This window comes from Agelaius tricolor, unplaced genomic scaffold (assembly GCF_023055355.1).
Source record: "Agelaius tricolor isolate 1412-34295 unplaced genomic scaffold, bAgeTri1.0.p SCAF_18, whole genome shotgun sequence".
Taxonomy (NCBI): Eukaryota; Metazoa; Chordata; class Aves; order Passeriformes; family Icteridae; genus Agelaius; species Agelaius tricolor.
This window is the reverse complement of record NW_027269278.1, coordinates 4,813,693-4,826,183: the sequence shown is the minus strand read 5'-3', so window position 1 is coordinate 4,826,183 and position 12,491 is coordinate 4,813,693. Positions and strand designations below refer to the sequence as shown.

At 47.3% G+C, this 12,491-nt stretch overlaps 1 protein-coding gene across 3 annotated transcripts in view; it reads right to left on the bottom strand.

Annotated features, from left to right (window-relative positions):
- The window catches only part of SLIT3 (slit guidance ligand 3), a 494,398-nt gene that overhangs the window by 28,836 nt on the left and 453,071 nt on the right, over positions 1–12,491 (bottom strand). For all 3 annotated transcript variants that reach the window (XM_071443101.1, XM_071443102.1, XM_071443103.1), the window contains 2 exons: positions 10,670–10,763; positions 5,142–5,279 (listed from right to left, as the gene is read on the bottom strand). In XM_071443101.1, coding sequence (XP_071299202.1) covers positions 5,142–5,279; positions 10,670–10,763 — 232 coding nt within the window. The remainder of the gene's footprint in view (positions 1–5,141; positions 5,280–10,669; positions 10,764–12,491) is intronic.

Below are 12,491 nucleotides of genomic sequence, written 5' to 3'. Positions count from 1 at the left end.
GCTGGTGGATGAAACCAGCACTGGGAGATAAAAGAAACAATGGAAGGATTCCACTGATTGATGTATGGAGAAAGATATTTGCTTTTACAAATAAACTTTAGGTTTGCTGATAAATGAAATTAGACATTGAAAGATGAAAGAAACAATGCGGAAGAAAAACCCCTAAATTCTGTAAGAATTAAAAATTAAAAGGGAGGGTTATACATTAGAGGGAAATCTTTGGTATCAGACATTCTGGGAAGTCTGAACCTCTCAAGTACCTCAGCCAATGGGGAAAGAGAGCAGGGAAATGTGGCCGGGAAATTGGGATAAAAGGAGGCTGCATCCTCCAAAAATTGGAGACCCCAGGGGAATGCACCCATGGCCTCTCCCTTTATTCAAATAAAGTCAAAGGACTCCTCTGTCTCCTTTTTGGATATAAACCTCTGGTGTTTGTGGATGAATTTTCCTAACAAACTCCAAGACATCAGTTCTGGTGACCCAGGTGGGATGATGGTCACGAGGTTTTCAGGTAATTGTGAGTTTGGTCCATTTACATCTCAGGGGTTAATTCTCCAATTACATTTTCAGGTAATGAAGTCATTTACTTCAAGTTATTCCCCCAAATTCACTGTTGTTTACATCTCTGGGGCCTGAGACAGTGAGGTGTCCTTGAGTTCCAGGCCTAGAGAGGAATTGTTTTATCTCAATGAAACGGGAAAACAGCAGCTGACAGGCCATGGAGTTTCAGAGCTATACACTAAAGCAGTGCAGGATCTGAAAAATAGAAAAGCTGAAATCCTAGGGCATCACTGCCCTTCTGCTTTGGAGCAGTGGCTCTGAGGTCCAGGCACCTGCTGTGTGCCTGCTGTGAAAGGAGCCCAGCTGAGTGCTGGCAGGGATCCTGAGCTGGGTGTGAACAAGGCAGTGCAGACACTGAGAGCAGCCTGAAGTGCCCTTTGCTCGGGTTCTACAGCTCTGCAAGGCACTGCAGCCTGCCTGAAACAGCTTCCACCCCTACTGTGCCCTGCAGAGCTTCCCAGTGAAGCCTGTGAGCCATTCAAACCTGAGACCTCCCCATCCTACATCTGTGATTTGAGTCTACTCTGCAAACAAGGGAATCCCTTTCCAGAGGTACCAGCAGAACAGAGCACTGCTATCCCAGCCTGTGAGCTCCATTCTACCTAATGCCCATTGTTTTGTTTTGTCTTTGGCAGCAAGTAGGAAACAGAAGGAAAATCAGTGCGTATAATTTTAATGTTTTGGAAGTTAAAAATAATCATAATAAAAAATCCACGTGACCCACAACAGCCTCCACTAACAGAAAGCAAATGTTGGAAGAAGCCAGAGTGTCTGTGCTTAGTGTGCTCTGAAAGATTCCCCAAGCTCCTGCTATGGCTCCTGCACACCCTTGCTTGTTGTGAAACCCCCCTGGTGTGTGGCTTTACCAGGGCAGCTCTCCTGATACTGGCACCTAGAACTTACATTAGTGACAGCTCTGTCAAGGCCCTTTCCTTTATAATTTTAAACATTTTTTATAAGTATATATTTAGAAATAATTAATAAGATTTATTTCCCCAGCAGTGGAAATGTGGAACACAGCCTGACTCCCTTCCATAGCTTGGCCAAGTCCATTCTGCCTGGTACAATCTCATTTATTTAAATAATCACTGTGAGTTCCTTGCAGGAGCCTGTCCCAGTGGAGAGCTCAGAAGCATCTGCAGCACAGAGGAGCAGTGCTTCCATCAGGCTCTGCAGATAATGTGTGCTTCCCCACCAGAGCAGCATTTATCAGGCAGCACTTCTGTGAGGCTGATTGCTGGAGGGAAGCTCGGAGAACTCGGGGTTTATTCAGCAGCACTCACAAATTCTCTAAAATGTTTTCATCTGCAGGGGGCAAATGAGTGCTTTTTGGGAAGAAAACACTGAAAACTTTTCAGGAGGAAAGCAGATTCTGCAGCTGGGAGAAGTTGGTGAGTGCTAAGGAAAGGTGCTGCAAGGAGCACAGCTACACCTGACCAGTGAATGGGAAGTGATGAAATAGGAGAGTGAGCGTGTGCATGGTGGCACTATTGATTTTTGGGGCTGTCATGAGAGCCTCACTGTGCATGAGGCCCTACCTACACTGCTCAGAAGTACCCAATGCCATTTGTTCAGCTGTGTGAGGATGGAAGTTTTAACATCTTTTTAATGTGTGGCTTTGACACACAGTGTAGTGACAACCATAAAATCATTACAGGTCTGTGCTTTTATTACAACAGCATAAGCTCTGGATAATTGGGAGGGCACTCTGCAAACTCACTGCTGGGAAATGATTCCTGATACTCTGCCAAAAAACTTTATTAATCATCATCTTAGGTCTCCTAGTTACCTTTGTTGGGCCACCCCTCGTGTTTTCTCCTTTTCATCAACACTTGCAGCCTTCAAACACGTGCACAGTTATCTCCTTGTCACACATCCCCGTGCCCAAGGCAGCTGTGAGGACAGGGGAGTCTGCAACCCTGAACATCAGAAGGCTGAGCTCTGTCAATCACCATATTTGCATTTGTAATCTTAACAGGAAAAAAGCCCAAACCTCAGAACCCCCTTCAGAGCAGCAGGCCTTTAAACTACAAAAGGCTTGAGTCATGGGAAGAATAATGAGATCATATTTTGTTAGCAGAATTTTAATCCTGCAATCAAACAAGATCAGGGACTGTTCTGCATGGGGAACACATGGGGCTCCATCTTGCTGTCTGCCTTGGCAGAGGGAGTGTAGTAGTGCTCAGTGTGAGGTTTTCCTCCCCAAAGACCCTTGTCTTCCTTGCATCTTGCACAGGAAATTTAAGGAAGTGGCATGGACTAGTGGAAAAAAGAAAGCCAACAGGAGAACTGAAGTTAATCCTGGCTGTGCTGTTGACAGGCAGTGGAGTTGCTTTGCTTGCCCATGGTTGCCCTGGGCTGTGAAGTGCTGTCTAAGCTGGTAGTTGAGTTTTGGAGCTTAGTGTAGAAAGATTCCTCCTCTACTTGGAGGACTGTTAGTGCAATGAGAGCCCCTCATCTGATCAAGAGAGGAGACTGGACTGCTCCAGGTCCTGCTCTTGATGCCCCTGGTGTGAGACCAGGCAACCTGGGGCACTGCCTAAATTGCCAGTAGAGCTCTTTGGTACATGGGAAGGGACCAGACCAACCTCCCACCTACCCCTGCTGCTTCACCCAGCTGTGTCAACTCAGAACATCTCTGACCAACACTGTGACTCTGCTTTCCCAGAAAAAAACCCTCACATTCATCACTGCCTAGTGCTTACAGGCCTTAAAAATCAGAGGGCCTGCAGCAAAAGTCTCCCAGTCAGCCCCATGTGATGACAGGCTGGAGTTAGCCTTGACTCCAGATGTGGCTTTGCAATCCCATTTCTCAGCTCTAACAATTGGCTAACACTGAGGATTTACATCCCACAGTCACGTTAGCCTCACCAGTCACCAATCTGCAGGATCCCTAAGGCCATCAAATGGACTGGAGCAGAGAGTGAAACATGGAGAGAATTTTGAAATTCAGAGGATATCTGATAGCTTGTAAATAACAAGCCTGATTCTGTGAAACCATGGGCTGACATCATGTTGTATATCAATGCCTGTTCAGGGAAGGCTGTCTGCTTTGCAACAGAAACGTGTGTTGGGAGGGAAGGGAAAAAACCCCAAACCAGCAAGGATGAAAGCAAGAAGAATGAAAACAGTTGCAGATACAAAGCAGAGAAGATGATTTATAAGTGTTCATGCAATTTCTGCTTTGTCAAGACTGATCATTTCAGGTACTCCTTCTTTGTCTCATGTGTGTATTTCAAACACAGAAAAGGTTTAGCTGGAAGGAAGCCAGTATCCAGCCCCAGGCAATGATTAGTGAATCCATTTGGAGGAGCACACTTATCTTTGACAGACAGAGATTTCCAGGAGTCAGATATATTGGCAGCTGTCAGAATGAGAGGCTGGAAATTTACAGCCTGAATCAAACTGAGCTCGTCCAAGAGGCACAGAGACACTGCCACAAAATCTTCAGACTCACGTTTTCCTTGCAGCCAGTTGGGAGGGTTCATAAACACAATTTTATTTTCCTTTGCTCACTCTGCACATGCAGGGTTTATCTCCATATAACTTAGGTGGGTGTGTTAGGTGGTGTGCTTAGTGTGTGAGCAGGGATGGCTGGGGCAGGCACACTCACACAGCACTGCCCCAAAATCGCTGCTTTCCAAGCAAAAAATATCCAGTTAACTTGTTAAAACCTCCTTTAAGCAGGGACAGGCACCTGTTCACAGGGGGATGTCAGATCAGGGCTGGGAGAGGATGATGAGGATGTCAGATCAGGGCTGGGAGAGGATGATGAGGATGTCAGATCAGGGCTGGGTTAGAGGATGGTGGGGATGGGAGATCAGGGCTGGGTTAGAGGCTCATGGGGATGTCAGATCAGGGCTGGGTTAGAGGCTGATGGGGATGGGAGATCAGTGCAGGGTTAGAGGCTGGTGAGGATGGGAGATCAGGGCTGAGTTAGGGGCTGATGGGGATGTCAGATCAGTGCAGGGTTAGAGGCTGATGGGGATGTCAGATCAGGGCTGGGTTAGGGGCTGATGGGGATGTCAGATCAGGGCTGGGTTAGGGGCTGATGGGGATGTCAGATCAGGGCTGGGTTAGAGGCTGATGGGGATGTCAGATCAGGGCTGGGTTAGGGGCTGATGGGGATGTCAGATCAGGGCTGGGTTAGGGGCTGATGGGGATGTCAGATCAGGGCTGGGTTAGGGGCTGATGGGGATGTCAGATCAGGGCTGGGTTAGGGGCTGATGGGGATGTCAGATCAGGGCTGGGTTAGGGGCTGATGGGGATGTCAGATCAGGGCTGGGTTAGGGGCTGATGGGGATGTCAGGGCTGGGTTAGAGGATGATGGGGATGTCAGGGCTGGGTTAGGGGCTAATGAGGGTATCAGATCAGGGCTGTTAGAGGCTGGTGAGGATGGGAGATCAGGGCTGGGTTAGGGGCTGATAGGGATGTCAGATCAGTGCAGGGTTAGAGGCTGATGGGGATGTCAGGGCTGGGTTAGAGGCTGATGGGGATGTCAGGGCTGGGTTAGAGGCTGATGAAGGTATCAGATCAGTGCTGTTAGAGGCTGGCTCGGATGGGGGTGAGCCCTGCCGTACCTGAAGCCCTGCGGGCACACGCAGGTGTAGCCATTGACCGCGTCCACGCAGGCGGCTCCATGGCGGCACTTGTGGCCCACGCAGTCATCATCATCCACTTCACAGTGCTTGCCGCTGTAGCCCGGCAGGCACTCGCATCTGAAAGGCAGAACATCCCTGTTAATGGCTCCTTTCACACCGGCAGCTCGCTCAGGCAGCCCAGCACCTGGTGGATGTGGGTGGGGACATGTTTGCAATTATTGCTGGCAGCATCAAGCACAGCTCCCGCCCAGGTCCCTCCTGGCTGCCTGCATTTGAGCTTCTGCAACCTGCTGAAATTCCAGTCTAGCAAAGCACCACCATCCCACAGCTTCTCCTCAGCTGAGTCTGTGAGAGGGGTGTTCACCCTACAGAGTCCCAGCTGTGCTAAAGGCGGCAATCCCCTCCCTGACCCTACAGAATAAGGGACAATATTCTGCAAGGGCAGTGTCATACCCCACAATATGATTTTGCCAGTGCCTGCACACTGCTGGGTAATTGAGCTTGGCCCTGTACACAGGAAGGGTCCACCTTCCAAAACAGTCTGTGAACAAGCCATAAACCTCAGCAAATTCAGAGAGAAAGACCAAATTTTGAGACCACCACCTGCTTTCCATTCATTGGCAAAATTCATTTCCATTCAAAACGCTGCTGCAGCAGTGGAAAGTTGTCTGTGCAGCATGTCTTTTGCCATGGTGACACTGCACCTTCTGCTGTGGGGTGACACCGTGGGATGGAGCACAGTGGGATGTACCCAGACCTGCAGACGTTGCCTGTTGGTTTTATTTTGTACAATTTTCAAGTCTGCTATACGAAGGCTGAATCAGCATTTCTATTTATAAGTCTTGCAGAAGTGTATAACCTGACAATAGAAAATGCATCCCAAAGTCTCTGACTTGGATCAGATCTTTTGGGATTGCTGAGCAGCCTTTTTTTGAATCTATACTGTAGGCAATGTTTAGTCATGAACACTCTTTAGTCCATAAAACACATTTTAGTCCTCCCAGCTGGATGTTGCACATCTGGAAAACAAAAGGCATACCACTTCAAGCAAATCAGGAGAAGAGCTGCAGAGAATTTCAGCACTAAAAGAGAGGTTTGTGCTCTTGCTAGAGCCTGTGGTTGGACCCAACGTGCTAGTCACTGAGAGCTGGAAGAGGAGACACATTATAAAGCTGAGGATGTGGCATCAGGAGAGAGGCTACTGCTCCATCAATCTGTTCAGCTGGCCTCCTCCTCCTTCTCCCTGCCAGCAGCCTGGTGGGGTAAATGCAGGGGGAACCTTGTGGAAAACCTCTTCAGAGGAACTGGACACACAGGAGTGATGAGGAAACACCACTTCCACTTCCCAGGCAGCATCCTTGTGCTGGCTGCTGTCCCCAGTGACAGCAGGTGGCTCCTGGCTGCTCCCAGGGCTGAGCTGGGTGACTCTGCAGGATCAACAGCGTCACCTGTGAGTGCCAGTGGCCAGGAGAGGCTGCAGGGTGACAGCAGCCACCCCACCCAGGGGTCACTCACAGAGAATGTGAGCTCCAGGCCCTTGCAGAGCATGGCCTGACTGCCTGAAGGAGGAAATGGGGCACAGCCTGTTCTGTCCCTGGGCAGGGGTGGGGGCATGCAGAACCCTCCTTCCCTGCAGGACAGCCCCAGCACCACCTGGCAGCCACAGGAGGGTCCATCTCCCACCTCTGCACGTGTGCATTGCTATTTTACACCTTGCTGCCTCAGGGAATACTGTGGTTAACATAATGGAGATGACAAATCAGAGCAAAGAGCAAAAAACAAGAGGTGTTCCTGCCCCAAACCCTAAGAAATGGGCAGCATTTTCTGGCAGCATTGCAGACACACCTGCAAGGAAATAGTGTCAATCAAAAGACTTTGTGAGGGGAACTGGCAGCATTTAATCCTGTTGTTTTTTATTGATCCCTGCAGTCCTAATATAAAGTGATGTAATAATGAACAATGTGCAGTTCCTTATTCAGGGCTGCCATGCATCACTTTTATGATGTGTATTGGCTATCTCAGTAATGACAGAACCGCCACTTTTCTCTGCGGGGCTGCATTAAATCAGCATTTTAAGCTGTCAGGTAATAATTCCAAGCTTTAGAATAATAAAGTATATTTATATCATGCTCCAACATCAATACAGTGAATGGAAAAACATGCTCCTTTCTTGAAGTTATTTTTTGGAAGTAATTTCATTGTGTTAAAGGCTGTTTTTTTTGTTTTGTTTTCTGGCATATAGAAAGCTACTCTTCTTCTATACAGTAACAGCATACTAAAGATGTGGAGGCTGGAAGGGAGGAAAGCCACCTGCATATTTAACTCCAAAAGCAAAGAGCTCTGTGCAGCCAAAGACACACTGAAATATCCAGTTTGCTTCCAAGCTTGGCTTTAGAAGCATGGAATTCCTTTTGGGTCAGTCTCCTCTGAGCTCTTGGTGTGTCACATCTAAGCTGAAGCTACCAAAAAATGCCTGCCTGATGTCCAGGAGGGGAGAAATTCAGCCCCATGAGTTCCTCATCTGGACTCCTCCTAGAAACCCAGGGTCTGTGCCATCAGGGAATGAGGCATGGTAACTCCATCCTTATCCCACAATCCCAGACATGCCAGCAAGGGACTGAGGGTCAGTCAGTAAAATCTGATGTTAAGAAGTAAAGAAGGTGGCAAAGAAACCTTCATGTTCTGATCCTGGCAAGAGAGTATTTTACACAATTAGATATCTCATTTCCCAGTGACCATCTGACACCACTACAGTTCAAATCTTGTTTTCTCCTACAGCCTTGTAGTGATGGCAACATTCCCAGTATCACAGAGAGCCTAAAACATGTCCAGTGGTATTTAAATTGTTGGCCTATCTGAGGGGATTTGCATCTGCATGCACTCAATGTCTGTTGTATTCAAGCAGTGAATCACAGCTTCTATGGCAGGGCCAGAATGGAATTTCCCTCCCCACCTCAATAAATAACTTGGCTTCCTATTTTTTTTTCCTCTTGTCATCTCTTCTTGCCTCTGCAGGGCTGCAGACTGACCAGAGCTGACAGTCAGGCTCTGTGCCCTGGGCATCTGAGCAGGACAGACAGACTGCTGTGTCCTGCTCACATGCCCAGGGCACTCCTGCCATTGACACCCTCTGCCTCTGAAGCAGACAGACAGACAGACAGACAGGAGCCAGACTCCTCCTGCAGGAGCCTCATCCTGCACCACAGGAGCTCAGGGGATCATCTCCAGCACAGGAGCACAGGCTGCTGGTTTCAGAGCCCCAGCAGCATCCAGACATCTCTGCACAACTGCTGAGGGCTCATTTCTGAATGGTCTGGGGCCACCAAAGTATGAAAGAAATAGCAATGCTTGGACACCTCTACATTCAAGGCTCCTTCACTTCTCAAGTTTGGCTGCTAGGAAGCCAATGGGACAGAAGGAGTAAAGAAATAATGGATTTTTCTGTATTGTTCTGTGGCTGTGTTCACAGGGGTCCGAGGATGAGGGAAGAGACGAGGATCTGACTCCATGTTTCAGAAGGCTGATTTATTATTTTATTATATATATTATATTAAAGCTATACTAAAAGAATAGAAGAAAGGATTTCATCAGAAGGCTGGCTAAGAATAGAAAAAGAATCGATAACAAAGGTTTGTGTCTCAGACAGAGAGTCCAAGCCAGCTGACTGTGATTGGCCATTAATTAGAAACATGAGCCCAATCCCAGATGCACCTGTTGCATTCCACAGCAGCAGATAACCATTGTTTGCATTTTGTACCTGAGGCCTCTCAGCTTCTCAGGAGGAAAAATCCTAAGGAAAGAATTTTTCATAAAAGATGTCTGTGACGGTGTTCTATGAATAGTGGGAAGAATAACACAACAAAGAGTAGCAAAAAATACTTAAAAGCAGTTATTTAGCTCCCCTCAAGGGCTAGTGGCCCTACTGTGAAGAACACTTTTCTAGCAAGATTGTGAGAAAATGTATCTTGTTTACTCAAATTGTTTGGGTGCAGGTATGACAATGCTTCCAGAAATGGGAAAACCATTCAGGGCCACAGCTGCCTGCACCCCTTCATGCTCTAAAAGAAAGCAGTTTGAGTCACTAGCCTTCACCTCAAAACATGATGTAGCTACTGAATTAACCAAAGGTGCTGGATTAACCAAATGATGGATTAATTGGGAATGAATCCTGGAAAGAACATCAGGGACTATTTATGCACTGGCACACACCTCCTTGTCTGGTGCCTACCCATCAGTTCAGGAACCATCCTCATCATTTAATAGCTTCATCTTCTTCAAGATTTGGAAACATTTCTGTCTGGAGGCTTTTCACCCAAAAGAAAGGCTGGTGTTGTACTGCCTGTCTAGCAGAGAGCCAGCTGCCCTTGAGATAGCCACCCTCTCTAAGATTTTGGTTCCTTTCCTTCTAACTCTCCTGAAATGTCCTGTGTGTCAGTTCACACTGTTCTGACATGCTGGCTGCTTCACAGGACACAATGTGACCTCAGCTGGAAGTTGCCAGGAGGAACAAAGCCTGTCACCTTCCCTGTCCTGGGAGAGGACAGAGCCCCAGGAGGGGATCAGTGAGCACCCAGGGCTGCACTGTGAGCACACCTCAGGGAAGGTGCAGACAGCAGCTCCCTCTGCACTGAACTCTCCTGCATTTGTCTCCAGAGATCTTTTCCTGAGAAGGATTTCACAGAGCTGGACTGTCCAGCTGACTGTCTCTGTTTGCTAAATTGCTCTCCACACAAGCCATGAACACTGTGCACCTCTCCAAGTCCCCAGGCCCAAAGCTCCTGGTGCTTTGCTGCCATCCAGAACACAAGGCTTTGTCTCACCCCTGTGACACAGCCAGTGTCATTCCCAACAGGAAAATGCAAACACAGACATCACCAAAGCCCAGATGAGCCAAGCAAGGCCAATGGGAAAGGCAGCTCCTGAGCTGGAGCCACCCAGCTCTGGATCTGTTCAGGCTCCTGTTACACTGTTTGAATTTATAAGTGCCCTAAGGGTCACACAAGGAAGCTGTCTTTGGTTTGTGATGTAGGATAAGGTGCTTTGCAGTGACTGTTCCATAAATTCTCCTATTGCCATGCTCTATTCCAGAATAATTCCTCTGCTCTGGGGGTACATCCATTATTTTCAGTAAACCACAGAAAGCTAGAAAAGTATGTATGGATGCATTAAAGTTAAAATGTGGCACAGACAAATGAAATGTATATAGTCTTGCATAATTTGTGTTAATTTTGGAGATTTTTGCTCCCCACTCATTGCCAGTACAACCCCAGTCAAGCCAATGGATGAAAGTGCCCTCTGTGGAGAGACCAAGAGATGTATGGATGGATTAAAGTTAAAATATGGCACAGACAACTGAAATGTACATAGCCTTGCATAATTTGTGTTAATTTTGGAGATTTTTGTCCCCACTCATTGCCAGTACAACCCCAGTGAAGCCAATGGATGAAAGTGCCCTCTGTGCAGAGACCAGCACACACACACACACACACACACACACACTCTCTTACCTGGTTCCTTTGTCCAGGGGAACACATTTGGACTCATGCTGGCAGGGATTTAGATCAGGAACACAGTGGTTAATCACCTCATCACACAGTTCACCTGAGGCAAAGGAAAAGCAAAAAAGCTGTGACACAGTTTGAACAATGTTGAACACCCATGATGTCCAGGGATGGCCAATCTCCCCAAGTGGAGACAGCTCAGTAGTTCAGCAGGAAGTGACAAAATTGCTTGTTGAGGGCATGTGAGACTTCATTAAATCAGCTCCTTTGACCTACAGTGACCACACTGTTCCTATCACAGGGGTTTGAAAGCCTGATATCAAAGCACTGATGTATGAACTCCACTTGGAGACAGACAAGGGATCAAATGGGCAGCTCCTGACCCAGAACCTCTTATTTCAAAGCAAGAAAGTGACACAAAAGTGAAGTTGCTCATTAGACCCCAACATTTTCACACGGGCACATATTTCAGCCATGGTTAATACACTGCCAAAGAAGCTGATTGGACATCATTCTGGGAAAGAACAACAACCCACAAACCCTCCCCCCAAAACCTCTGTGACTCTCCATAATAGGAACCAGCTTTAGGACTGCATGCAATTATAAAACATTCACTATTTATAAGAGAAGTACTAGCTCTATTGTGCTCACAGGAGATGATGTCTTTTCAGAAAAAATCTACCTCATGTAAGCCCAGCTCAGCTGTTTCTAGGTCTGGTGTATAAAATGCCATGAGCCTCCCTGGATTTGTATAAGTTTTAATAATTAATAGCTGTAGAACATTCAAGCCGTGATAGTTTATTTAAAGACAATCCTTCTCTGAGTTCTGAATTATTAGGTCACACTTCAGTACCCCAGGCTTTGAGATCCAGCCAAAGACCACAGAGATCTTTGCCTTCCCTAGAATCACACAGAAACCTATCCCACACCTCCCAAAGCCTTGCAGGGAAAGCAAAGGTCAGGTAATCTCAGCATGGAACCCCCCAAAATCTACAGTCCCAAAGCCCCCCTGTGCAGCTCCACCAGAGGAGCACATCTGCAGGCTTTCAAGGGTACACATATTTTCTGTCCCTGTGCATGGTACACACCATCACATAAGGAACAGGCCATGGGAATGCTGGGGAAAAAGGATAATGTGGGAGGCACTGGTGGGCTGGCACTGTTCTGGAAGGTTTTCATGGAGCTGCAGCTCCACCTGTCCTGGGAGAAATGCCATTTTCAAAAATCCTTACATTTCTCTACACTCTAGTGGTTACAGAGAAACACTTGAAAACACAAGCCAAGCAAACCACAAAGATCAAAATTCAGATGGAAAATGCAAATCAGAACCATCCATCTTTTATCAGTTCTGTGATCTGGTGAGCTGGCTGAGAGCACAGTTTTGAGGATTATTCTGGTGCTGATAGGTGTGGTTTGTTAACTCCCCCAGGTGCTACTGCTCTGTCAGGTTATTCCTCCCACTTGTGGAAGCACAAGTGTCCACACATCTTGTGTGCAGTACAAGATACACAGATCTTGATATGACTCTTCCTCTTAGAATGGAAGTATAATATGTGTTTGCCAAAACTACTCAATTGTTTTTCTGTGTTTCAAACATGAACGTGTCCTAAATCTGCTTTTGAGAGCTGTCTAATGTAAATGAGAGCAGGAACACAACCCATGGGAGGTGGCACTGCCAGCACAAACCCCATCCTCGTGGGCCATACACACCCTCCTGGCTTTTTTACAAACCCTCCTGGCCTGGTGCTGGGCTGGCACTGCCAGGGGAGTCTGCCTTGGCATCCTGCAGTTTATTGTGCACAGAAGTTACAGGACAGGCAATTCCACC